At 47.0% G+C, this 27388-nt stretch overlaps 1 protein-coding gene across 2 annotated transcripts in view; it reads left to right on the top strand.

The window, feature by feature from the left end:
- The first annotated feature begins 3731 nt into the window (after positions 1 to 3731).
- UBE4B (ubiquitination factor E4B) overlaps positions 3732 to 27388 on the top strand; it is a 49661-nt gene continuing 26004 nt past the window's right edge. Inside the window, exons 1-12 of one of the 2 annotated variants that reach the window (XM_073657280.1) lie at positions 3732 to 4084; positions 11943 to 12129; positions 18686 to 18821; positions 20201 to 20288; positions 20465 to 20609; positions 21753 to 21978; positions 23873 to 24226; positions 24987 to 25100; positions 25908 to 26031; positions 26169 to 26269; positions 26582 to 26696; positions 26806 to 26889. In XM_073657280.1, the coding sequence (XP_073513381.1) occupies positions 4061 to 4084; positions 11943 to 12129; positions 18686 to 18821; positions 20201 to 20288; positions 20465 to 20609; positions 21753 to 21978; positions 23873 to 24226; positions 24987 to 25100; positions 25908 to 26031; positions 26169 to 26269; positions 26582 to 26696; positions 26806 to 26889 (1698 nt within the window). In that variant the 5' untranslated portion in view covers positions 3732 to 4060. The remainder of the gene's footprint in view (positions 4085 to 11942; positions 12130 to 18685; positions 18822 to 20200; positions 20289 to 20464; positions 20610 to 21752; positions 21979 to 23872; positions 24227 to 24986; positions 25101 to 25907; positions 26032 to 26168; positions 26270 to 26581; positions 26697 to 26805; positions 26890 to 27388) is intronic. The other variant, XM_073657279.1, reaches the window with a different exon arrangement.

Genomic DNA, 27388 nt, shown 5'->3' with positions numbered 1-27388 from the left:
ACTATTGGAAACTTTATTGACCTGTGACGATTATGATTTGTTACTTAGTTAAACAAACACTTTGCTTTGTACACAACAGGAAGGGTTAACGGTATTGAGTCAGCAACACCAAACTGATTATCTCCAGCCATGTATTTTCCAGGTGAGATTAAACGCTGAATTTACAATCGCTGCTACTTTCTAAAATCCCTGTAATGTCCCAAGCTCCAACTTTTTGTTAACTTTTTTTTTTTTTCCTCTTCCTCCTCTTCCCCCCCTCCTTCAATCCCATCTGCTTGTTCCAAATCACAGTACGAAAGTGGAGAAAAAAAACAAAGAAATGCTCCGCTATACTTTACACTGCAACACAATCCCTGGCACTAAGGTGAAGTCTTGACTCCACAGTTGTCCTTCACTTTCAGGCAAAGTAATGGTCCATAGCATCAACACGCCAGCAAGGAGGAAGGCAAAATGGCCGTTTTTATGGCTTTCCCCCCCCCCCCCCCCCAGTTTAAAGCTGAAAATTCCCTTTTTAGTGCTTTCCGTTTTGCAGCGCAGTATAACATAGGCCTACAATAGAAATCTACCAGTGCTCATCAACAAGCACAAATGCTAATGCTCAGATGGTAAATCACAGCGGACTTTGCTCCTTCAGGCACATGTGGGTGGGGGAGGTGGTGGCAGAAGTCCCCGGGGTGCAGCCGTCTGTTGGCAGTAATCTGCGCCGCCTCCTAGTAGTGTGTATATACGTCAGTAATCATCTTGTATAAACTGTGCAGCGTTACTGTGGATTGTAGGCGCCGGATTTATTTTCTTCACAATAAAGTCGTTCATTTCCTAAGGAAGGAGACGATCTTGAATGCTGATTTTTGGCGCACTATTGTAAAAATTCAGGGTTTACGTCAATTTTGGCAATGACATCCAAAAGTCTAATATGTACAGAGCCTGGGAAACCCTCACCGAAAATCTCCTGGAAAAATAGGACAAAATGGATCTTACTACAGCGATGAGCGGCAACTGCAGCATCTTGGCCCAATCAAGTATTGTCCAATGGAGAGAAAAGGCTCATAAAGGAGGAAAATTTCATTGTCCTTCCATATAATTCTGTCATGGTTATCTCCCGCCAACAGTTACATGCTATGTTTACCGCCAGCCTGGTTGTGAAGACGTTGCGGCGAAAAATCTACATTTTCCAAACTAATAAATAGGTAGAGATCATGTGTGCACCATACAGCGGCAGCCTCAGGCACTCTTACATACATCTCAGCTATGAAAGTCCAGAAACAAGGACACAGCACAGCTATTTTTTTTTTTTAATGCAAAGTAACTATCAAAATGATCCCCCCTCAGCACCCCCCACACAGTATGATGTCCAGACCCAAGATAATACCCCCAGAGTGGCCAACACAAAGTATGATGCCCCATATCCCCCTCACAGTATGATGTCCAGACCCAAGATAATACCCCCAGAGTGGCCAACACAAAGTATGATGCCCCATATCCCCCTCACAGTATGATGTCCAGACACAAGATAATGCCCAACACACAGTATGATGCCCCACATCCCCCTCACAGTAAGATGTCCAGACACAAGATAATACCCCCAGAGTGGCCAACACAAAGTATGATGCCCCATATCCCCCTCACAGTATGATGTCCAGACACAAGATAATGCCCAACACACAGTATGATGCCCCACATCCCCCTCACAGTAAGATGTCCAGACACAAGATGATGTCCTCAAGAGTGCTCCCTCTCATTATGATGCCCCCCATGCAGTATGATGTCCAGACACAAGATAATGCCCAACACAAAGTATGATGCCCCATATCCCCCTCACAGTATGATGTCCAGACCCAAGATAATACCCCCAGAGTGGCCAACACAAAGTATGATGCCCCATATCCCCCTCACAGTATGATGTCCAGACACAAGATAATGCCCAACACACAGTATGATGCCCCACATCCCCCTCACAGTAAGATGTCCAGACACAAGATAATACCCCCAGAGTGGCCAACACAAAGTATCATCCTCCACATCCCCCTCACAGTATGATGTCCAGACACAAGATGATGCCCTCAAGAGTGCTCCCTCTCATTATGATGCCCCCCATGCAGTATGATGTCCAGACACAAGATAATGCCCAACACAAAGTATGATGCCCCATATCCCCCTCACAGTATGATGTCCAGGCACAAGATAATGCCCCAGAGTGCCCATCACACACTATGTTGCCCACATCCCCCTTCACAGTATGATGTCCCCACACAAGATGATGCCCCAACATAGTATGATGTCCCACAGTGCCCTCAACATAGTATGATGTCTAGAGTGCTCCCAACTTAGTATGACGTCCTCACAAAGCCCCCAGCACAGTAAGATGTCCAGAGTGCCCCCAACTTAGTATGATGCCCCCACACATTATGACGTCCCCACATTGCCCCCAAAACAGTAAGAGGTGCCCTACAAAGATTATGATGTCCTCAGTGCCCCCCACACAGTATGATATTCCCATCGTGCCTCACCACACATAATATGATGCCCCTCTAAATGCCCCCAGAAACATAATGATTACCTCAGTGCTCCCCACACAATTTGATATCACCACAATGCCCTCCATATAATATAATGCACCCACAGTGCCCCCCCCCCTCCTCCCCAAATAGTGTGATGCCCCCATAACCTCAGTATGGTGCCCCTCCACCCCACTGGCAAAAATAAAAAGCTCATCTGACCCAGTCCCCAAGATGAGAGTAGAGATCGCCGCTCTGTGCTGTGCGTGTCCCGGTATGGCGGGTGTGATGTAGTGACGTCATTGCGCCCCCTGAGCAGAGTCTCAGATGGCACAGGTGAATGTTGGCGCAGGGAACCGACCGCCTCCATTATGTTCAGCTGTATCTATGCCCTAAAAATGCATATACAATTGAAAGTGGGACCTCGCCCCGACCGTCCTGCTGGATCCAGGGCGGCTCAGAGTGGCAGTGGGACCCCCTCACTATGATATGCACCCATCGTTCCCATAGTCTTCCTGGCAATGGTGACGGCAAGGTGGGCACTGGTGGTTTCAAAGGTACTAGACGCATAGGACTGGCAAGGAGCGCGGGTAAATGGTGCGGACACAGGAGACATGGCCGTCACACACTGCTGGGTAATGGACTGTGTGATGTCACAGCAACATCTCTGACCCCAATGATATGGCCTGATATATGGCTCCATGTTGGTATTTGTTTACTCCACCTGTGCTAATGATGTTCTGTAAATACATGTGAACGCTGCTGCCAATCACTAGCCTCAGCTTTAGCATGTGACCATTGACTGACTACAGGGGTCATGTGGATGTACATGATAAGGACTGGTGGGGAGCAATGGCGCTGGACAAGTCAGGCGAGCTATAGTTAGTCTGTTTATTATATTTACTGCAGATACTTTATTTTCATGGACACCCCCTTTAAGGCTCATGTATATGGCGGTGCTCAGAGGTCATACTACACTTAACACAGATACTAGAGCAGTGACTATATATAAACTGAGTTCTTGGCAGAAAATGTCTGTAACCCCCCCCCCCCAATCACTGTATTTAGGCCCAGAACAGGAAGGACTAGGCCTGGTTGCCATGGACACCAGACTCTTCCCCTGTTGCCAGGCGGCCCCCCTTTCTCTGCCCTATCTGCTGTCTCACATTGGCCACACCCCTAGCAGCACATTCCCCGCCTCCCTAGAGCGCTGATTGGTCACCTCTTACATTCTGTGGGTGGGGTCTTCTGATGTCACATGAGCGTTCTCGCAAGATGGCCGCCCGGTTGTTTTGATGAATAATCGTGTGTGAAGCGGCGCCGCTCCCGGTGTACAGGCCCCGCCCCCGTGTCCCCGGTCTACCCGCGTTACCTCACGGCGTCGTAGCGGAAGGAGCGTTGTGTGCGACGGCGCAGAGAACTGCTCCTCTCCTCATCAGCCATCATTCTCTCCAGACTCTGCCGGAGACAATGCAGCCCTGAAGCCGGAGGCCCCCGGCCCTGCCGCCCCCCCCTCCTGCCCCTCACACGGAGCCCACGACTCAGCCACCATTAAAAGGAAAATCATGGAGGAGCTGAGCGCTGACGAGGTGAGAAGGAGACTCCGGGGGGCGGCTGCTGGGCTGGAGCCGTGTGTGTCCTATACAGTGCTGGGCTGAGGTGTGTGTGTATATATATATATATATATATATATATATATATATATATATATATATATATATATATATATATATATATATATATATATATATATATACACACATACACATACACATACACATACACACACACACACACATACACACACACACACACACACACACACACACACACACACACACACACACACACACACACACACACACACACCTCAGCCCAGCACTGTATAGGGGACTCACATATATTTATATATGTATACACACACCTCAGCCCAGCACTGTAGAGGGGACACACATATATATTTATCTACATACACACACACCTCAGCCCAGCACTGTAGAGGGGACACACACATTATATATATATATATATATATATATATATATATATATATATATATATATATATATATATATATATATATATATATATATATATATATATATACACACCTCAGCCCAGCACTGTATAGGGGACACACATATATATTTATCTACATACACACACACACCTCAGCCCAGCACTGTATTGGGGACACACGTGTGTGTCTATATATATATATATAGACACGCATTAGGCTCTAGCCCAGCACTGTATAGGACATTATATTTTGTAATGTCCCGGGCTGGAGCGTAATGTGTGTATGTATATATAGTTATTAGTGTGTATACCATATAATGTCATGGGCTGGAGTGATATTATAAAATATACGGTATAGTTCGTATACAGTCCTGGGCTGAGGTGTCATTACACTTTAGTGTAATATATGTACTAATCTGTGATATATAGTAATTGACTGTAATATAAAGTCTGGTCTGTAATATAATGTTCTGTAGTCTGATATATAGTATAATGTATAGTACTGGAGTGTAATATGTGCTGTAGTGTAATATGTTATATCGTGTGCTTGGCAGTAATATGTTCTGTAATGTTTAGTCCTTTGATATAATAGTCTGTAATTTAATGTACTGTAAAATAAAATCCTGTATTATAATTTTTTTTCTATAGCGCCAACATATTCTGCAGCGCTTTACATTACAGAGGGGACTTGTACAAACAATAAAGACATTACAGAGTAACAACACCGATACCAAAAGTAGTGCGGGCCCTGCTGTCCTATAATGTATTAGTGCGCAAGACGGATATACTGTACTGTAATATAGTATATGATGTAGGACTAAACTATACTATAATGTCTGTAATATACAGGAATATTCTCCTAATTTCAGGGCTCCTGTGATCTTACAAATGATGTCCTGATTCTGATTTAGGGGCAGGACGTAGCATTTCTGTCTGAGTTGGGTTCACACCCCCCCTCAACTTTTTATACCTTTTATCTAACATTTGTAGACAAGGAAAACCTCAAAGTAAAATTACTTATTATATATAAAATACTTTTATCCTTTCTGCTTCTGGGAAAGCAAACAACGTGGCTGCTGCCAGTGAAGGGCTGTCAGTGAAGGGCTGTCTCCCCGCTTTCCTGGAGGGCGCCTATTGCCTTGTCCCTGTGGTATACTGCTCCTTTCCTTTATGTACAGCGCCTTAAAAAAGTCTTCATACTCTGAACTTTTCCACATTTTTTTTCATGTTACACTCACAAACTTTTAAAAATATTTTTATTGGGATTTTATGTGATACCAACCCAGACTAGCAAGTAATTGTGAAATGTAAAGGAAAGGATACAAGGTTTTCTAAGTATTTACTAAATATAAATCTGAAAACTGTGGCGTACATTTGTATCTAGCCCCCTGTAGTCTGATCCCCCTGTAGTCTGATCCCCCTAAATAAAATCCTGACTTACCAATTCCCCCAAGAAGTCGCATAATTAGTACAATGAATTCACCTGGGTGTCACTTCTCAGTAGAACTACAGCTGTTCTGTGAAAACCTAATAGGTTTGAGAACATTAGGGATCAAACAGCATCATGATAAACAATGAGCCCACCAGACAGGTCAGGGATAAAGTTGAGGAGAAGGCTAAAGCACGGTTAAGTTATAAAAATTAGCCCAAGCTCTGAACATCTCGCGGAGCACTGCTCAATCCATCATCAAGAAATGGAAAGAGTATTGAACAACTGCAAACCTACCCAGATATTGCCGTCCACCTAACCTGACATCTCAAGCAAGGAGTTCACTAATTAGAGAAGCAGCCAAGAGGCCATTTGTCATTGGAGGAGCTGCAGAGATCCACAGCTCAGTGGGGAGAGTCTGTCCACAGGATTACTCAGTCGTATACTCCACAAATCTGGCTTTTATGGAAGAATGTCGAAGAAATTATATTGGTTTTCTAATTATTTTAAAAATATAAATCTGAAAATTGTGTCGTGCAATTGTATCCAGTGCCTCTGAGTGAGTACTTTGTAGGACCATCTTTCGCTGCAATTACTGCTGCAGTCTTTTGGGGGTTTTCTCTCCCAGCTTTGCACATCTAGAGGTGACATTTTTACCCCTCCTTTGTACTCTTGCTCAGTGAGATTGGATTGAGACGTCTATGATCATCAATTTTCAAGTCTTCAAGTCTTGTCACAGATTCTCTGGGATTTAGGTCTGGACTGTGACCCTCTGTTGTAGCTCTGGCAGGATGTTTAAAGGTGTTGTCCTGCTGGAAGGTGAACCTACTCCCCAACTCAAGTCTTTTGCAGCCTCTAACAGGTTTTCCTCTAGGATTGCCCTGTATTTAGCTCCATCCACCTTCCCATCAAATCTGGCCATCTTCCCTGCCCCTGCTGAAGAAAAGTCTCCCCAGATCATCATGCTGCCATGTGCCACCACCATGTGTGATGGTGGGGATGGTGTTTTCAGGGTGATGCGCAATGGCAGTTTTCCGCCACACATAGTGTTTTGCATTTAGCCTAAAAATTTCTCCTTAGGTCTCATCTGACCAGGGCACCTTCTTCCACATGCTCGCTGTGCCCCCTACATGGCTTTTTGAAAACGAAATTTATTATGGCTTGCTTTCAAAAATGTCTTTCCTTTACACTTCACAAATACTTGCTATGTAGTGTTGGTGGAAAAGTTCACAGGGTATGAATACTTTTTCAAGGAACTGTGTAACTAGCTGGGTTCGTCATTCAGTTTTTGTGTGAGCTGTAAGGGCAGCCATATTGATTGTCACCCAGCTTTCCCCAGGTATTAGCTGCTGGTCTCCTGTGGCCATTATCAATTAGAATGGATTGTATCATTACTTTGGTTGGCAGATGTCCCCGGTTGACCTGTGGTGTCATTTAGTGACCACGTGATTTCAGTCCTGTGCCCGATGCTGGCAGAACAGGTGCTGACTCCAGAGCTGGGTCTCCTCCAGATTACACCTTTACTTGGGTGACCGGGTCATCTGCTGATCCTAGAAAGTGCCGATAATACCAGCAGCTTGTACTTAACATTTGGGAAAAAGTTTCCTTTCCCAGTTAGAAAACTACAACTCCCGGCATGCCCTGAGAGCCACAGATTGCTGATTCCAGTTCTAGTGTCTGAAGGTGCATTTCTGCAATTGTTTGCATATTGACTCCCCTCATGTATTTATTGGTCACAGAACAGAGTCAGGCTACAGATACACTGCTGAAATCTCCCACTGTTCATTGTTGGGTCTGTGATTTGCACTCAGGACGTTGTCTTTACATTAGACTGTTATATAGGAAAAGCTAGACAGGTCAGAATAGCTACTATGGGCCTCCTCTATCAAATCTATGGAGGGACTGATCATCGACAGGTTACGGGTCAGAAATAGTATTGGTGGTCACGGCTATCGGGTCTATGGAGGAACTGATCGACAGGTTACGGGTCAGAAATAGTATTGGGGGTCGCGGCTATCGGGTCTATGGAGGGACTGATCATCAACAGGTTACAGGTCATAAAAAGTATTAGGGGTCACGGCTATCGGGTCTATGGAGGGACTGATCATCGACAGGTTACGGGTCAGAAATAGTATTGGGGGTCACGGCTATCGGGTCTATGGAGGGACTGATCATCGACAGGTTACGGGTCAGAAATAGTATTGGGGGTCACGGCTATCGGGTCTATGGAGGGACTGATCATCGACAGGTTACGGGTCAGAAATAGTAGTGGGGGTCACGGCTATCGGGTCTATGGAGGGACTGATCATCGACAGGTTACGGGTCAGAAATAGTATTGGGGGTCACGGCTATCGGGTCTATGGAGGGACTGATCATCGACAGGTTACGGGTCAGAAATAGTATTGGGGGTCACGGCTATCTGGTCTATGGAGGAACTGATCATCGACAGGTTACGGGGCAGAAATAGTATTGGGGGTCACGGCTATCGGGTCTATGGAGGGACTGATCATCGACAGGTTACGGGTCAGAAATAGTATTGGGGGTCACGGCTATCGGGTCTATGGAGGGACTGATCATCGACAGGTTACGGGTCAGAAATAGTATTGGGGGTCACGGCTTTCGGGTCTATGGAGGGACTGATCATCGACAGGTTACGGGTCAGAAATAGTAGTGGGGGTCACGGCTATCGGGTCTATGGAGGGACTGATCATCGACAGGCTACGGGTCAGAAATAGTAGTGGGGGTCACGGCTATCGGGTCTATGGAGGGACTGATCATCGACAGGTTACGGGTCAGAAATAGTAGTGGGGGTCACGGCTATCGGGTCTATGGAGGGACTGATCATTGACAGGTTACGGGTCAGAAATAGTACTGGGGGTCATGGCTATCCGGCCCATTGGGGGACTGATTGTCAGGTTACCGGTCAAATTAACTATCGGGAGCCACAGCTATTGGGTTTATGATGGTGACTGGTCATCGGCAGGTTACGAGTCAGAAATACTATCGGGGGCCACAGCTTTCGTGTCTATGGAGGGACTGGTCATCAGCAAGTTACAAGTCAGGTTAGCTCCCACGGGCCACAGCTATTGGGTCTGTGGAGGGACTGGTCGTTGGCTGGTTATTTTACACACTAGATTACTGAAACCTGGTTTTACAAGTGTAGTTCTTCTGATATACCGGAAAGCCCGTGTGCTGTCACTGGTATTCGATCTTTTAGGGAAAAAGTGTTTTATATGAACTTTGCTGTCACTACCCAGTCCTTCCTTTCCTATATGTGGCCTGGGGAGTACAGGAGTACTGATATCCTCTATTAAATGAGCTTTTTATTACTATTTGTAGTATGTGGCGGACACTGGTAACTTGTACTTTTACATTTATAAAACCTCTGACATGTTAAAATACTTATCAGAAGTTTTGGTCGTGGGGAGTTGGATGCTTTAATGGAGTTCTATGTTCAGATCTGCCCCGGTAGAGGTGGTAAGCAGCGTATGGCCTCATAAAAAGTAATGAAGTCCATATACCAACAAACTGATGTCTCTGAGGAGCAGTCATAGAGGCGTCGTACCTGGGCAATAGGGCACCGCTCACATAGAGGCACTTCTTTTGTTTTCATTGATGTTTCAGCGCCCAGAATCTCAGACTACAACTTCTGACATGTCAAAAGTTTTCTGAAACTAGAAGAACACTTTAAACTTTTGTATAAACTTCTGCGTGAGTGTGTAGCGGGGGGCATACTTAAGGGATTTAAGTGTTTTTCTTAAAGGTAATGATATGGTTGCTAGGACATCTGATCAATGGCGGCACCCCACAATCCTGAGAGTGAATTTATAGGGAGACGTTACAGGGCTGATCATTATGTCCGTGTACATCCAGTCTGCATCACAGGGGGATCGGCTGCTGTAAGATGCCGCTCACTACAATGATTTGTTGTGGAGGAAATAAATGACTGGGATTTCGGCTGCTGTTGTCTGTTCCCCCAGTGCCACCAGTCCAGTGTGTTTTTCCATACTGGTGCTTGTCAGACAGGAGGACTATTGTATTGGCTGTTGGCGCTCTGTATATAAACTGAGTCACGTCGGTGCAGTGACTGATGCCGGTAATTGCAGCGCCGTTCCAGGTAAAGCACCGCTGTCCCTGTTATGTGACCTACTTTGCTTTCTCGCTTGTCACTTACATGCGATTATGGAAATGTTTGTTGTGATTTCCAGTGCAGGTTCACTTTAGAAACAACTGTGTGTAAACCGCCGCGTATTCTTAAGTTTACCAACTTTGTCATGTACTTTCTTTAGTTTCGGGGGTGCGGTTGACCTGGGGAAGGGATCGCAAAAGAAATTCAGCCGTCTAAGGTTATTTTTACACCACGTATTAAATGGGTTAAAATAAAACTTTGCCCAGGGGATGGGATGTGTAAAATACACCAAACTCAGACAGTCACCTGCCTGGATCCAGAGCAGGTCGCTCCATGAAGAGACAGGAGGCGGTGATGTCACCGTTCCACAAGCCGCTGGACCGCTGCAGCTAGTGATTAGCTGCATCATTGTTATAAATCCATTGTTACATTGCTAGGATTTCCCTAAAAAGAATTGATTTGAAAATCCACACGGCCTAGTAAAAATCTGCTGCAAACACCCGACATGTATGAATCCCTGATGAAACATGGGGGAGAAAAGAGGTGCACGAGTCCCCTGTATGAAGGTGACCTGAAGAAACCCCTGTTGTTGCCTTGTCATTTGCTTTTTCTCTTATTTGCATTCCCGTTCCCAGAATGCAGCGTTGGCTGTGACACATGGCGTGATTCTGTGCATCCGCCGTCACATGCTTTCCCCAGGACTGAAATAATATCTGGGATCCAAGTCTTGTGCAATGCAGAGCAGTCACGCTGCCGGCTGTATGGAGGACGGCGCAGTGGAGAACAGGATAATAATAATAATAAAAAAAAAACACTTAAGGCTGTCCTCTTGCATAGATTATAATGATTATATATTTTGCATACATGTGCCCTTGTATTGAACACATAGTTTCGTGCATGTTTTTGCAAATTTGTCTGGGTTTTTGGTAGCTTTTGACAGCAAAAATAGCAAGATCTGCAGGACTGTTATTGCCTCAGGAAGAATAATTGCCCCCCCCTTTTTAATTCAGCAACGACGCTAGTGTGAACATAGCCTAAGCACGTGAGGATTTGTAACCATTGCCTTTTTCTGTTGGATGATGAATTATGAAATACAAATATACCTGTTTAATAGTTATCAAAACTTTGAAGCCACATGCAAATTAGCCTGGGAGTGCTTTTGGGGGCGTGTTTATGCACTTGGTGAATTGGCACGCCCCCAATGCACCTCCAGGCTAATTTGCACGTTGCTTTAAAGTGTGATTTCTCAGCGCTGGCACATCAGATTACTTCCTAATCATTGTACTAGGACCTTTACAGCCCTAGCACTGGTTTCAGTAGTAAAATCGTCCTGATGAGTGAGTGCCCTCTAGGGTGCTGGTGGACGGCTGTATAGAAGCGCTTTGTAGCTTTTCCTCTTGAGTATTTCCAGTATTGGATTGTACCTTGATTTTTTTTTCTGCTGGGAAACGCAATGTTCCTTTTAATGCTGTGCGAAACGCAGCAGCCATTATGTGCTTGCGCCAAATATGAAGAATGGAGACTGGATATTGTTATGTGATAGCCGTGAAATAATAAGACCTGTTACTGCACAATAGTGTAACCGTCTGTATGCACACGGAGTTATTGAGCTGTAATGCAGCCTATGGGGCCTGTAATTTGCACGGACCTAGGGCATGTATGTGCAGCAAAGACAAGATGTTCATAAAAATTAAAGCTTTTCCAGGAGGAGTTACAGGGGGCCTGTCAAGACTTCTATGTATAGTGTATACATGCTTATTGGAGGGGGTCTGTTATTAGGTCCGTGTATACTACATAAGCCCACCCTACCACTTCTGTCAGTACCTGAGATCTTTTGTACATTACTCCATGTTTCTTTTCACTTTTACAGATAAGACGAAGGCGCCTGGCTCGGCTTGCTGGTGGGCCTTCTTCACAGCCCACGACTCCTCTTACGTCTCCACAAAGAGAGAACCCACCTGGACCACCAGTAGCAGGACCCGTTCCCAGTGCGTCCCACCAGCTTGGCCTAAATGTTCAGGGGATAACCCCAGCTACCTCACCCATAGGAGCTTCAGGTACTGGGAGACTATAACTGTGCAGATCTCGTGTATATAACGTCTGCATCGTGCTGCATTTCTGTGAACCGCATGGTCTCTGTATGAACCTCCGGAGGGAAAATAGTAGAAAAGTAATCGCTTTTTTTTTTTTTTTTTACTTTTCAATTGTTTCACGTCGACTTGCTGAGACCTTTTGCACCTACTGATCTTATTCCGGTCGGGGTTAAAAATTCCTCACCTGAATATTGTATTGCAAAACATCACTGCAATAATGTATGATTCTGCAGGACTGACTCTGCATTGTATATAGTGGTGTCTGGATACATCAGGGGTGGGGTGGATGGCACCTACATACATTGTAATGTTGAAGAGGACATTATATTCCGTCCACCTGGCTGGAGACTATTAAAGGGATCCTGTCTTGTGCCACAATGAATTGGGGCTTAAATAACTGGCGACACATGGCTACCCCTCCACTCGGCGTCACCAGACGGGGCCCCATTCCCCAGATAGGTGTTGGGTCTGCATCTATCAGACTTTTGTGGATATTTATGCCTAGGATGTCCTGGCGCAGAGGTGTAAAATACAAGTATCCTGCCAGGTTACATCATAGCGGACAATCAGCCATAAGTCCAGATGTGGTGGATAATTCACACCGTGGATCTGGAGCACAGTTTGCACATGGTGCACATGGATTTTGCCCCCTTTTGCACTGGAAACAAAAAATCCAGTCTTTTTTTTTCCCATTATATGTGGATGCAGTTTTCTTAATGTCACACTCACGTTATGGTACTGAACGCACCCAAAGTCGGCCACGTCCAGACAAACCCAAAATGCTTTTCAGATGTGTCACTTTTGGATGGATTTTCCCGTGTCAGTGGGGATAGTGACATACTACTCCTTCAGATGCGTTTCCTGCTGGTGTGCGGTCCACTAATACTTTTAATTTCTGTATTTTATGATTATGAGCTTTGTCCACTGCTTTCTCCATTTCATGTCGTGGGAATTGATCTTTTGGCTAAAATAATCCAAGCTTATCAATGGACATTGGTAACTGATGGGCACAGAGAGATTCAGTCCTGCGTGCAAACGACCCCTTGACTTAAGCCAGGAGGTTGACTAGTTTGAAAACCTGTGGCTGTGCAGGAGGAGGGACACCCCCCCCCCCCCCGTGGATGTGCAGGAGGAGGGACCCCCCCCCCCCGTGGATGTGCAGGAGGAGGGACCCCCCCCCCCCCCGTGGGTGTGCAGGAGGAGGGACCCCCCCCCCCCGTGGGTGTGCAGGAGGAGCCCCCCCCCCCCCCCGTGGGTGTGCAGGAGGAGGCCCCCCCCGTGGGTGTGCAGGAGGAGGGACCCCCCCCCCCCTGTGGGTGTGCAGGAGGAGCAACCCCCCCCTCTGTGGGTGTGCAGGAGGAGCGACCCCCCCCCCCCTCTGTGGGTGTGCAGGAGGAGGGACATCCCCCCCCCCTGGCTGTGCAGGAGGAGGGACCCCCCCCCGTGGCTGTGCAGGAGGAGGGACCCCCCCCCCGTGGCTGTGCAGGAGGAGGGACCCCCCCCCCCGTGGTGTGCAGGAGAGGAGGGACCCCCCCCCCCCTGTGGGTGTGCAGGAGGAGCAACCCCCCCCCCTGTGGGTGTGCAGGAGGAGCAACCCCCCCTCTGTGGGTGTGCAGGAGGAGCGACCCCCCCCCTCTGTGGGTGTGCAGGAGGAAGGGCCCCCCCCACTCTGTGGGTGTGCAGGAGGAGGGCCCCCCCCCCATGTGGGTGTGCAGGAGGAGCGACCCCCCCCCCTCTGTGGGTGTGCAGGAGGAAGGGCCCCCCCCACTCTGTGGGTGTGCAGGAGGAGGGCCCCCCCCCCCATGTGGGTGTGCAGGAGGAGGGCCCCCCCCCCCCCATGTGGGTGTGCAGGAGGAGGGCCCCCCCCCCATGTGGGTGTGCAGGAGGAGGGCCCCCCCCCCCATGTGGGTGTGCAGGAGGAGGGCCCCCCCCCCCCCCCTGTGGGTGTGCAGGAGGAGGGGCCCCCCCCCCCCCTGTGGGTGTGCAGGAGGAGGGACCCCCCCCCCTCTGTGGGTGTGCAGGAGGAGGGACCCCCCCCTCTGTGGGTGTGCAGGAGGAGGGACCCCCCCCCTCTGTGGGTGTGCAGGAGGAGGGACACCCCCCCCCCCCCCCCGTGGGTGTGCTGCAGGAGGGTACCCCCCCTTCCCTGGGCGTGAGGGGGGGTGTGCAGGAGGGACCGGGGGGGGGGGTTGCCTGACTTCACCGATGGTGATGGCACATTTGCCCTGGTCATCTGACTGGGACGGATACTAGGAGAATGAATGTCGCGGTCGCAGTCATACACTGCAGATCCTAATGTTCCATATTGTTCTCCAGTTTTCCAGTGTGCACTGCCCCTTATGGGATCCCCCTACGGGAGGCCTGGTGGGATGTATGGGTGTGAACACGTCAAACCTCTACTATGCCAGCTAGTGGATGCTGCGAGGTGGTAGACAAGGGTGAAGCCAGAGGTTGGTTGGGCTCTCCCTAATCTTTGAGGGGGGACGATTTATCCCCAATCTTTGTGGAGCCCCCTCCGGAGGGTTTGCTAGCTTGTGTCTGCATCGTTGTGTACTTTTTTGTGCAGCTCATTGCACTTTTTTTTATTTCTTGGTTGAAGTACGCAGGGGAGCAGTCGCTTTTGGTGACTAGAGTTACGGTATATCTATTATTTGATCTCTGTACATTGTTCCCTTCCCGGTTGGTTGTAAGGCTGCACTGTGTTTGGGGTCTCTGTGTGTGCTGGGAAAGCATATGCCGACTGTTATGTACTTCCAGCCTGCGTCAGGCGGGTGCACGCTGCTGTACTTTGTGGCATTGCATCGTCATAGTGTCCCCGGACCCCCTGGTATTGATGTGATCCTGTGCCCGTTCCCAGAGGAGGAGCAGGTTTAGTAATGGATGTTCCTGTGAGCAGTGTAAACAGAACATGGTGTCCCGGCGGGGGAGGCTGTGGGGTAACGCACCATCTCTGGCCGCTCTCTAGGATGTAAACAGCTGTGGAAGCAGAAACACAGGTTTGGTCAGATGTTCAGACTCTGCTTTTTTTCACATGTCTGATAGTTCTCGGCAGGTCAGGAGAGTTTCCAGAGTAGCCGGATTGCTGTCTTATGTGTCCGTCAAACTTGTTGGTTTTCCATCAACAACATTAAAGGGGTTGTCCACAACGAGTGATTGGTGATCAATATCATTGCAGCCGGCCCCTCCGCCGATCAGCTGCTAGCAGATGGTACAGCTGCCAGATGTACGCAGTGTATGGAGTCCGGACACCGCAGCTAGTACACTGTTGTGGCCGTTCTCAGGGACTCAGCTCCTATTGCAGTAAATGTGGTCTGAGCTGCAGTACCGAGAATGGCCACTATACACTGAGTGACGCTGTTTTGTTCCAGCAGCCACTGTGCTGCTGTGGGGGCTTTAAACAGCTGATCGACCTCCTCTGACCTGGTGGTGATCAGCCGTCCTAGCACAGGCCTGGGTCAGAGCCATGGACAATCTCCTTAGGTGGCTACATATTACAAGTTGAGAAAATTTGTAGAAGCTGGTAATAAAAATCAAAGTAAAAACTGCAGAATGGGACCTAAACTGGTGCGACGGAGTTACTGATGAAAAGACACGTCTAAATCATCGTCCTCAGTGACAAATGATTAGTGTTGAGCGAGTATGTTCTGTTCCGAGTATGCTCGGGCCGAGCTCCGAGTATTTACAGCAGCTCGGTGATATGGTTGAATCGCTCCCGTGTGCATGATTTGCAACTGTTTGACAGCTTTATTACATGTGAGGAATGTGTAAGAAATAGACATTCCTCACATGTATTAAAGCTGTCAAACAGTCACAAATCATGCACACGGGAGCGATTCAAGCATAACACCGAGCAGCTGTAACTACTCGGAGCTCGGCACGAGCATACTCGCCAAAAGTGTTAATAGAACATACTCGCTCATCACTACAAATGATGTGTTCAACAACGTGGATAAAGACGATCACAGAAATAATGAACATCATTGAGAAAAGACTACGTGTTCTACATAAACCATGGCCGGATACAAGCGCCGGTCATGTAACGTTGTGCATCAATGCTCGTTGTTTATCCATTTACATGCAGCGATCGTTGCGACATCCAGACTTTCTTATCCAAATCGTGGCTGCAATTCTCGGCCCGACGACCGCTGATGCTGGGAGTTTACCTGCGGTCGGTCACAACACGGATGACAAGCTACAGTTAGGTCCATATATATTTGGACAGAGACAACATTTTTCTGATTTTGGTTCTAGACATTACCACAATGAATTTTAACCAAAACAATTCAGATGCAGTTGAAGTTCAGACTTTCAGCTTTCATTTGAGGGTATCCACATTAACATTGGAAGAAGGGTTTAGTAGTTTCAGCTCCTTAACATGTGCCACCCTGTTTTTAAAGGGACCAAAAGTAATTGGACAGATTAAATAATTGTAAATAAAATGCTCATTTCTAGTACTTGGCTGAAAACCCTTTGTTGGCAATGACTGCCTGAAGTCTTGAACTCATGGACATCACCAGACGCTGGGTTTCCTCCTTTTTGATGCTCTGCCAGGCCTTCACTGCGGTGATTTTCAGTTGCTGTTTGTTTGTGGGCCTTTCTGTCTGAAGTTTAGTCTTTAACAAGTGAAATGCATGCTCAATTGGGTTGAGATCAGGTGACTGACTTGGCCAATTCAAGAATATTCCACTTCTTTGCTTTAATAAACTCCTGGGGTGCTTTGGCTTTATGTTTTGGGTCATTGCCCATCTGTAGAATGAAACGACAACCAATCAGTTTGGCTGCATTTGGCTGGATCTGAGCACACAGTATGGCTCTGAATACATCAGAATTCATTCGGCTGCTTCTGTCCTGTGTCACATCATCAATAAACACTAGTGACCCAGTGCCACTGGCAGCCATGCATGCCCGCGCCATCACACTGCCTCCGCCGTGTTTTACAGATGATGTGGTATGCTTTGGATCATGAGCTGTACCACGCCTTCGCCATACTTTTCTCTTTCCATCATTCTGGTAGAGGTTGATCTTGGTTTCATCTGTCCAAAGAATGTTCTTCCAGAACTGTGCTGGCTTTTTTAGATGTTTTTTTGCAAAGTCCAGTCTAGGCTTTTTCTTCTTGATGCTTATGAGTGGCTTGCACCGTGCAGTGAACCCTCTGTAGTTACTTTCATGCAGTCTTCTCTTTATGGTAGATTTGGATATTGATACGCCTACCTCCTGGAGTGTGTTGTTCACTTGGTTGGCTGTTGTGAAGGGGTTTCTCTTCACCATGGAGATTATTCTGCGATCATCCACCACTGTTGTCTTCCGTGGGCGCCCAGGTCTTTTTGCATTGATGAGTTCACCAGTGCTTTCTTTCTCAGGATGTACCAAACTGTAGATTTTGCCACTCCTAATATTGTAGCAATTTCTCGGATGGGTTTTTTCTGTTTTTGCAGCTTAAGGATGGCTTGTTTCACCTGCATGGAGAGCTCCTTTGACCGCATGTTTACTTCACAGCAAAACCTTCCAAATGCAAGCACCACACCGCAAATCAACTCCAGGCCTTTTATCTGCTTAATAGAGAATGACATAACGAAGGGATTACCCACACCTGTCCATGAAATAGCCTTGGAGTCAATTGTCCAATTACTTTTGGTCCCTTTAAAAACAGGGTGGCACATGTTAAGGAGCTGAAACTCCTAAACCCTTCATCCAATTTTAATGTGGATACCCTCAAATGAAAGCTGAAAGTCTGAACTTCAACTGCATCTGAATTGTTTTGTTTAAAATTCATTGTGGTAATGTCTAGAACCAAAATTAGAAAAATGTTGTCCAAATATATATGGACCTAATTGTATATGTTTGTGTGAATTCGCTCTTTAAAGCAGTGACTGTTTCCCTTTAAAATCCACGTGGCGTCCTCCATGTCTAAAGCTCCGCTGACGAGTCCGGTCTCCGGCTTCTGGCGCTGCTCCATTACATATTATTTAACCGTGACGAGCGGTCACACTGCTGCTTAGTGTCCCGGCCATGTGTATGCCCCACGCAGATGCCGTATTAACTTTATAAATAGGCCATCAATCTGGTTTTATACAACTCTTGTAAATCCTCCTGCTATTCAGAGAATGCAGCTCTAATATCCCAGAGCCACTTTATACCAGTCCTGCCGATCGCTGGCGCACCGTCGGCTTAGGGCTGACTAAGCTGTTTTGTATTCATTGATTCCTTTGTGCCAAGATTAATTATGTGGACCTATACGTAAGAAAAAGCCACTTAAAGGGCTTGTCCTGTTATATGTAAATCAATTCTGGACAACTCCTGGAGATGAGGCGAACACGTGCGAAAAGGATGTTTTCTGGGCTTTGAAATTGATCATGTGAATGATGGACGTGACGTCATCACTGCATTTACACTAGTTTGTCTGAAATATTTTGTTTTTTTCTTTTTTACTTAAAGGTCTTCGTTCTTCTACTTATTTGCTGCAATACTTGTTAGGATTTATTGTCTGTCCTTGCTAATTTTGTCCTGTGATCTGTTCCAGGGGTGGCCCACCGGAGTCAGAGCAGCGAAGGCGTCAGCTCGCTCAGCAGTTCCCCATCTAATAGCCTCGAAACACAGTCCCAGTCCCTGTCTCGTTCTCAGAGCATGGACATCGACAGCGTCGCCTGTGAAAAAAGGTAAAACGCAGGAGAGGTTATTCATAAGTGACCCCGTCCGCAGGTTCACGCTGCCCGAACCACACGCAGAATGAGACTGAGTCGGAGTTATCGTAGCTGTGTATGTCTTGCTCTGCAACGCTGCAAGAAAACATACTTCAAGACATCTTACGGGGACTATGCGTCTTGAATGACTAGTCCGGGATTTGTCCCCATCCCCTAGACTGACAGTTCTTTCCTTATACACACATAGGGACACACTTGCATGTTTTCTTTGAAACACCGCAGCTTTTCGGAGTAGCGGTTCATGCATACGTCCATGTAACCACGGTGCGAGCACAGAACACAATGCACGGACTGGCCGCCGGTTTCCTGATCTAAGCGTAACAGCCTGATAGAATATGATGCTGTCGCGTTCAGGTCAGGAGTCCTGCGGCCGGTCCTTGCTCAGACCGTGTTACACGGACACCTGCATGAGCCCTAAAACATACACTGCTGCAATAAAGCAGTCCGGCTGTGATTGTTGCTGCCCATGGTTCGGTCAGCATGAATCTCCTGACATGTTCCCTTTAAACCCTCACCCTGTTTTATGTGCCTAAAGTCTTGGAGTCAATAATCCAACTGTTTAGAGGATCATACTGAGCACTTCTGCCAAGAATAAAGGATCAATATGGTGTGACTGAGACTTTACAGCACGGTGTAACATTTGTGGGTGGTTAATGAGGTATTCCTATGCCAGTAAGGCCGATCTCACATGTCCTTATTATTCGTTCCTCGCTTAGTCCGCAATACCCACCATGACTGCTGGTCTCCTGGTATGAACTAGACGCCCCTCATATACTTTTGAGGTTGCTAGCTCTGGTCAGGAGACCCACAGTCAGGACAGGTTTACTCACTGATCATATAGTAGGGACATGTGAATTAAGCATTTGTGGTGGTATTTCACTGGCATATGCGATCGCTGAGGAGAATGCAGGGGTTACTGCACAAATTTTCCTTTCTTCTGGCCTTAGCTGCCCTTACATGGTAGCAGGTGGCCCCCAGAAAACCCTTGTCCAGAGGAAAAGCTGTGACCGGGGCACGGTGCTGAAGCTGCATCGCCTCCCCTGGGAATACCATGCGTGTCTCACATGTAGATGGGTTTATGGTGATCTAGATATGTGATCAAAGACATAAAACATCCCAAAGTTCCCCTCCACAGCCCAGTAGATTGTCCATTTGGCACTATTTGGATCTGCATTATTACTACAGGGTGGCAGAACCAGTCTAATATCTACGGGTCACTCTAGGTTAAGGGTGAGCTTACATTTTGTAAAATTGTATTGAACATAACCTTTCATTATGTTAATGCATTACACCTCTATCCGAGAAGACATAATCTCCTGTTTCTTGTCTTCCAGCATGTCCCAGGTGGATGTGGACTCAGGGATCGAGAACATGGAGGTAGATGAGAGCGATCGCAGGGAGAAGAGAAGCCTTAATGATAAGGTAGGGTAGATTACCAGAACTACGAGCGATGAGCGCGGCTGAAGATGAGGGTGCTCTTCTTGCATGTGCCGTATCAGCCTACAGGACAAGACTGAATAGTTAACGTCTATGCAGTGCATATTCAGCACAGCTGGGGCGTTTCCTTCCGGTTTATTAGGTGCCTCCGTCTTTTGCAGGAATCCTCTTCAGGATCTGAGGTGTCTGAAGAACAGTCGCTGCAGCTGGTCTGCAAGATCTTCAGAGTATCTTGGAAAGACAGAGACCAAGATGTCGTTTTCCTGAGGTCTCTATCTGCTCAATTCAGGCAAAACTCTAAAGAAGGTAAACCATAAACCAGGACATGGATGATTTAGAGGGGTAATTCCTATGTTATAACCGCTTGCCCCTTATGATCTGCCCATGTAAAAGTTCCTCTGATCAGGAAAACTCTTGTTCATCAGCTGATCAGATCGTTTCTACAGGCCAGTAAATCATTGATGTTAGCAGATCGTCTTCCTCCGTCCATAGGGGGTGTCCTGCTGCTAACATGCATGTGGTATTAACCTTCTTAAAGTTTGACAGTGGCCCTTGTGAATTGGCCTTTAAAGGAGCACCAATCTGCGCTCGTTAGAAATATACCCATGTATACAGACTTTGAGCTATGGCTAGGATATGATTGCTTGATAATTGCTGGGGGTCTGACTTTTGGGACCCCAAAATGAAAGCGGCGCAGTGCTGTATCTTGTTCCAAAATTCCCTTGAATTTCACCGCTCTTGGCCACCGGACTGCAAGGAAATGCAGCTGGCCTCATTTACTTAAAGGGAGCTGTATCTGCGCAAGTGGGCCAGAATCGCCCCCTATACAGAGGTAAAACTGAGAAACTTATCCTCAGCATTTGTGGAGGATTCTAGCAATATACCATCACTTACTGAGTTGACCAGAATTAGAAAAACATGGTGGCTTTCTTTCTTTTCTGACCATGGTTTGTGTGTGATGTTGCAGCTGCATTCACTTCTATAGGGATGAGTTGTGATACCAGACACTGTCGTTTCCTGATGTCTCTATCTGGTAATGGGTGATGCTGTGTCTAATAAAAAGCAGCCATGTTTTTTTTTTTTTCTGAAACAGGCCCCTTTTAGGCTACCTGTTGGACAATTCACACTGCCAAAACCGTGGATGAATCACAGCCGACACTTCCCAGCGCTTCTGCAGGTGATGAACAAGCCTCTCCCTACGTAAACTCAAAGGAGAGACCTGTCAATCACCTGCAGCGCGCTGGGAAGAGCCTGCCGGCGGCGTCACTAGCTATGGTCCTTGGCCAGATCTTCAAAAGCTTCTTGCAATTGCCTTTAATCCTGCAGCGGGCGTCCCACTTCCGAAATTGAACTTTTGACTAAACTCATGCCGTGCAGGTTTAGTGATTACCCGATGTTCAGTTACGGTTTACTAACACGCGCCGTTTTTTTTTTTTTTCTTTTCCGCAGTCTTCTCCAATTTTAAAGACTTAATAGGGCAGATTTTAATGGAAGTCCTGATGATGTCCTCGCAATCTAAGGACGACAACCCTTTCGCCAGCTTGACCGCCACGTCGCAGCCAATTGCAACCACGCGAATCCCAGAGAAGACTTTATTGCTGAACTCTGGGTCCACGCCCGGCACCAGCCCCATGTTGTGTAACTCCGGATCCTTCGGTGCCAGCTCCTTATCGAGGCAAGTGGAGTCAGCCTGTAGGATATTGTTACGGAGTCGTCTGTAGTAACTCCATCATGCCTCCAGAATTGCCAGTCACTTTAAATTACTTTCTATTGTGTTCCTGTAACTTGTAATTACGGAAAATGTCACCTTGATCCAAATCTGCCAGAGTACAATGGAGTCACGAGACGTGGTAATCGAGCAGTCGATTACAGGAGTAGCGGGATTGTCTCATGAAAGCAACCCCTGTCTTTTCTCTATTAGGACACATATATGGCAGAGGATGGGCCCCCACCTGGGAAGGAGAGACTGTAATAATTAGTAGCTTTTACTAATTATCCTGCCTAATTATGTATTACCTCTTCCGTCATTTTTCTGATTGTTTGCTTTGTTTTTGTACATTTCCCTTTTAGCAACTGGCCACAGCTTTCCCGGTTAAATCAGATGTTTGCCGGAAGGGAGACCCCGAGGGTTGTCTTTGGGTAGGCAACCCCTTTAAAGAAAACCTGTCGCCTCACCTGATATATTGAAAAATATTACCATGAAAAAAAAAAATTGAGCAGCTTTTCATAGATCCCGTCAACGTTCCGTTCCGCTGTTATTCCTCCTGGTAATGGCCAATTTATTTATACAAGTAGGTGATACCTTTCCCAATATTAGTGGGGGTTTTCTCAACACTGTCTTGCCTACAGAAACTGATCTTTCTGTGTAGGAACTCTCTCTGTTGACAAGAGAAATGGTAACACCTATTTGTTAATTTTTTTATACATTACCAGGAGGTATAATAGAGGAAAAGCACAATGCAGAGTTCTAAGAAAAGATGCTCCAAGATTATTTCTTTAGGAATTAAAAGTATTTACTGCTTCAGACATTTCAGGAGTGTTGATATTTTCCCCTGGCTCCGCTCACTTCCACATCGGGAATGACGTTACGTCTGCACTTATCTGATGTGACTCGTCTCGTGCAGGATCGACAGGTAATGTGCACGCGGCTGTACAAGTATGTGCAAATGCAACTATCTCAATGCTACCCACCTCTTTGTGGAAGTGAATGGCGCCAGACAACCCCTTTAACTGTAAGTAGTGTGGGTGTGCAATGCATAAGTATCACACTTAGATCTCGAGATCTGTTCTTGCAAAGTTTTGGGACACCATCGCTGCACATTTTGATTTCTCTGTATGCAATGTAGTGTAAGTGTATTAAATACTCACTAATCGCCGTCTTCCCCGGTTTCCAGCGCTGCTCCGGTTCTTTGCCGCACTGGAGCTTTGCTGGCCCACGCGACCGCACTGGAGCTTTGCTGGCCAACGCGGCCGCACTGGAGCTTTGCTGGCCCACGCGGCCGCACTGGAGCTTTGCTGGCCCACGCGGCCGCACTGGAGCTTTGCTGGCCCACGCGGCCCCCACTGGAGCTTTGCTGGCCCACGCGGCCACACTGGAGCTTTGCTGGCCCACGCGGCCGCACTGGAGCTTTGCTGGCCCACGCGGCCGCACTGGAGCTTTGCTGGCCCACGCGGCCGCACTGGAGCTTTGCTGGCCCACGCGGCCGCACTGGAGCTTTGCTGGCCCACGCGGCGGATCCACAGACTTGCATTGAGAAAGTGACTTCCGCTCCTCACATAAACCTGTGTGTGATCCGGTAAGATTGATCTGAGGTCTTGTGGTCCTGAAGAAGACCGGAGCGGCTCTGGAAAATGGGAAAAACGATGATCAGTATATATTTTATACACTGAGAGAGGATTGAAGGGAAATAATTCCTGCGAGTCCTACTTTAATCTATTTTTTTTCCCATGAAACTACTACATTTTTTCTTATGCCGGTAACATGTCAGCCCCTCTACAATATTCACGATTTATTACTTTTTTTGCTCCTGTCTAAATATTGTTTTCACTTCCTATTTTTCTCTATCCAGTCTTTACGATGCTAGTCCCGTTAATACTGCTCCTGTGCCAGCACCACACTCGCCATTGCCCTCCGTTTCTTTTGCCCAGTCGTGCAGCACTGCGCAGTCTCCGCCTGTACCGCCAAGCCCATCCCTAGGCCATGCATCGTCCTCCCCTCGTTATCGGCCTTACACCGTCACCCATTCAGGGCCCATGCCCATTCCTTCCAGCCCAGGGACTTCCAGCCTCTACCCTGTCTTGCACCTGACGTCCAGCCCTCGCACCTTGTCCAGCAGTCCTCGAGCCGTGCCGGCCAGCTCACCTAGACGGAGGTCTCTGGTATCTCTCAGAGAGTCCCCACAGCAAAACCGGATCCCCCCTAGGTATTCTGTGTGCAGGTTGTTGGTGTGTGCATGGTCTCTGTATGTTGTCTGTTCCCTTTTACTGACTGGTTTCTGAAGCATGAGAATTCTGCATGGTAGCTGAAATCTCAGATTATTAGTTGCACCTTTTATGGTGATGGAAACAAAGATGTTGTTGGAGAGGGGTGTGCTCTAGACTGCAGACTGCTTTCACCCACCTCTGCATTTTTTGGGGGCAGGGATGTATGTAATTTCAGTCTAAGCGTGTCATAGATTTGCGGCACAATATACATCATTTTCCATATGTCTACCTGGCCATGTACTGACATTTACTATGACTGCTGTTACAGCTCTTACAAAGGTGGTCACCCACCGTCGACTTGCACACATTTCCTGAGTATCCGGTAAAAGGTTTGTCACATTCCAGCCGTTGATCTGAATAGTAGCAGCAAAAACAAAACCTGTGCTGTGCGCGGATTTACAGACTGGGGGTCGTACTTTGTGCCGTATTCACGACCTCTCTGCTTGCTGGGGTTTGCAGTGCCGCCCTATGAGTGCTGCATGCCGTGTGACTGCCGGAATGAAACGGCCAGTGTCATATTGCTAATGTGTAGATATCCCCCTGACGTCCGTGCTGTAGGGTTATCTGCTGCCGCCTGTCGGCCTCCCGGACTAATGCATATGGATGTAGACAGATAGGACTTGCTGCCCCGTTTGTATTTGGCGCTTCATCTTTTCCCACCCTTCCAGTTATTGACTGTGTGTTTTCATGTTGTGCCAGTGCATATGACAACCCTCTGTCCCTCCTCTTCCTCACCCACGTCAATGAGGCTGAGGACAGCAGTGACGAGGAGAGCGACGAAGAGGATTTCTCTAGTGTGCTCTTTGGGTCCAGGTACTTGGCATGTCGACGTGCCCACGCGCTCACTAACTCACGTACCAGTTGCTGTGCCTGTCCAGTGAGTTGCAGTTTTTTGCATATGAGTGGGCTTTCTATCTGGACCGCATGCTACTTTTAGGGGCCCAAATTTGCTATTGAGGAAATAATTACAGAGGAAGAAGTCCGGATGTGAGAAAGTGCTCAACAAATCTCATCCAAAAGTTTCTGAAAGTTTCTGCACATAAATTATGATATTTTTCAGATTTCACCTTTGAAAGGGTAATATCTGCAATAAATCCACACTTAAATGCAGATAGGCTGCACAATAATCCACAGCAAATTGTCTACATGTGAACATACCCCTAAGCCACGTTCCTATGTGCAGAAATGCTGCGCTTTTTCCACAGGTGTCCGCATCAATATATGCAATAGCAATCTGCTCCAATTGCATTTTTTGCAGTGATTTTCTCTTTTTATGTATTTTGGGATGACCCGAAAGGTAAAATAATGCTCATTTTGTGCCATGGTTCGGCTGTGACCCCTTTGCCCTTCAGACCCCAGTTTCCCTCTGTTTTGGGAACGCGTCCTTATCTGTATCCTTACACTGGAAAGAGATGACTAAATCGCTGTGTGAACTAAGTCCTAACACTCCAGGCGTCTTTTGCCGCTTTCTCACTAACTTATTTTTTTTAATCTTATTAATGTATGGTTTTTCCTTCCTTGAATCGCTGATACTGTTAACTCTGCAAGTTTGAGATCTTGTGCACTGGATCCCGAATGATTGTCATTTTTTTTTTTTTTTTTACTGTTTTTCTCCTGCAGTGGAAATAGTACAGAGTCGTGCGGCGATCACTTCACTATAGAAACGTGCAAAGAAACCGAGATGCTCAACTACCTCATCGAGTGCTTTGATAGAGTGGGAATCGAGGAGAGGAAAGCACCAAAGGTAACATTTTGGAGATGAGCTGTAAGTGCATCCTGCGGCCTCTGGGTGGCAGCACTGCTCTGTGTAGTCTGCATTGGCTGCGGCCGCCATATATAATGAATGCAGAAGAGATAACACTGATCTGTTTCCTCCGGTAGATGTGCAGTCAGCCAGATGTGAGCCAGCTCCTGAGCAACATTCGATCGCAGTGTATCTGCCATGCTGCGCTGGTGTTACAGGGAGCACTCACCCAGCCAAGGTGGGTACAAGACGAGAAAGGGCATCACTCAGAATAGGACATACTTGCTGATGGTGCATGGATCCCGGAGTTATCTGTAGATTCATTGTCATCAGCAACCACTCACCTCCTGATGTTAATGGGAACAACGGGGGTCTACAAAATCCTTTACCATCAGGCTGGTTCCTAGTGATCCATCGTAGCATTTTAGATTGGGATAACCAACCTCTCGCCTGGTGCCATATGTCGATCTCTTACTATGTACTGAAATCAATATAAATGAGTGCACAGCTGTCCCCTCTCCCCATATGTAATTTGTTTTTTCTCGTTCAGGTCTGTACAGCAGCAGTCTCTCCTGGTGCCATATATGCTCTGTAGGAACCTGCCGTTCGGCTTCATTCAAGAACTCGTAAGGACGACCTATCAAGACGAGGAGGTGTTCAAACAGGTACGACAAGTTGTGATCCCTTCATCCCTCTGGAAATGTCGGTGCTGGTGCATTACACGGACAAGATAATAAAACCCTAAGATATTCCATATATTTTTTTTGTACACAGATCTTCATCCCCATTCTGCAAGGATTGGCTCTGGCAGCTAAAGATTGTTCTTTGGATAGTGACAATTTCAAATACCCATTAATGGTGAGGATCGCCCCACTTTCTGAATATACACACCCAGTGATGACGGCGAGGCCGGACGCGGCACCACCGCCCAGGCCGTGTTCTGACTGCTTGTGCATTGCATTAAAAATACAGAGAATCACAGCATTTACATAGAATTATTTTTGACACTTTTGTTTTCCAAGATCTTACACTTCGGGCGTGTAAGTTATGGACTTGTGATGAGTTGGGATAGTTTACAGGTTCACGATGAGGAGATGTACAGACGGTCTATCATAGTGTATCTGAGAAGGCTTTCCGATGCAATCCCCGGAGTAGTTAACCATTGTTCCCATATCTTTAGACATTTTTTAAGGGTGTTTCTTTTAATATATGTTCCCCTTTCCATACACAAGACATTGTTTAGTTTGGATTTCAATAGGATTTGTCTATTTAATTGCGCAGTTTCCTACAGAAGGGAACCGGATCGGCAGATGAACCCCTTGTTCTCTGCAGGGTTTCTCTTGCTGGGATGGTTTCT

Source organism: Phyllobates terribilis, unplaced genomic scaffold (genome assembly GCF_046119375.1).
Source record: "Phyllobates terribilis strain yellow unplaced genomic scaffold, ASM4611937v1 Scaffold_12__6_contigs__length_324123572, whole genome shotgun sequence".
NCBI classification, from domain to species: domain Eukaryota; kingdom Metazoa; phylum Chordata; class Amphibia; order Anura; family Dendrobatidae; genus Phyllobates; species Phyllobates terribilis.
Note: the sequence above shows the minus strand (reverse complement) of the source record. Positions and strands in the feature narration are given on the sequence as shown.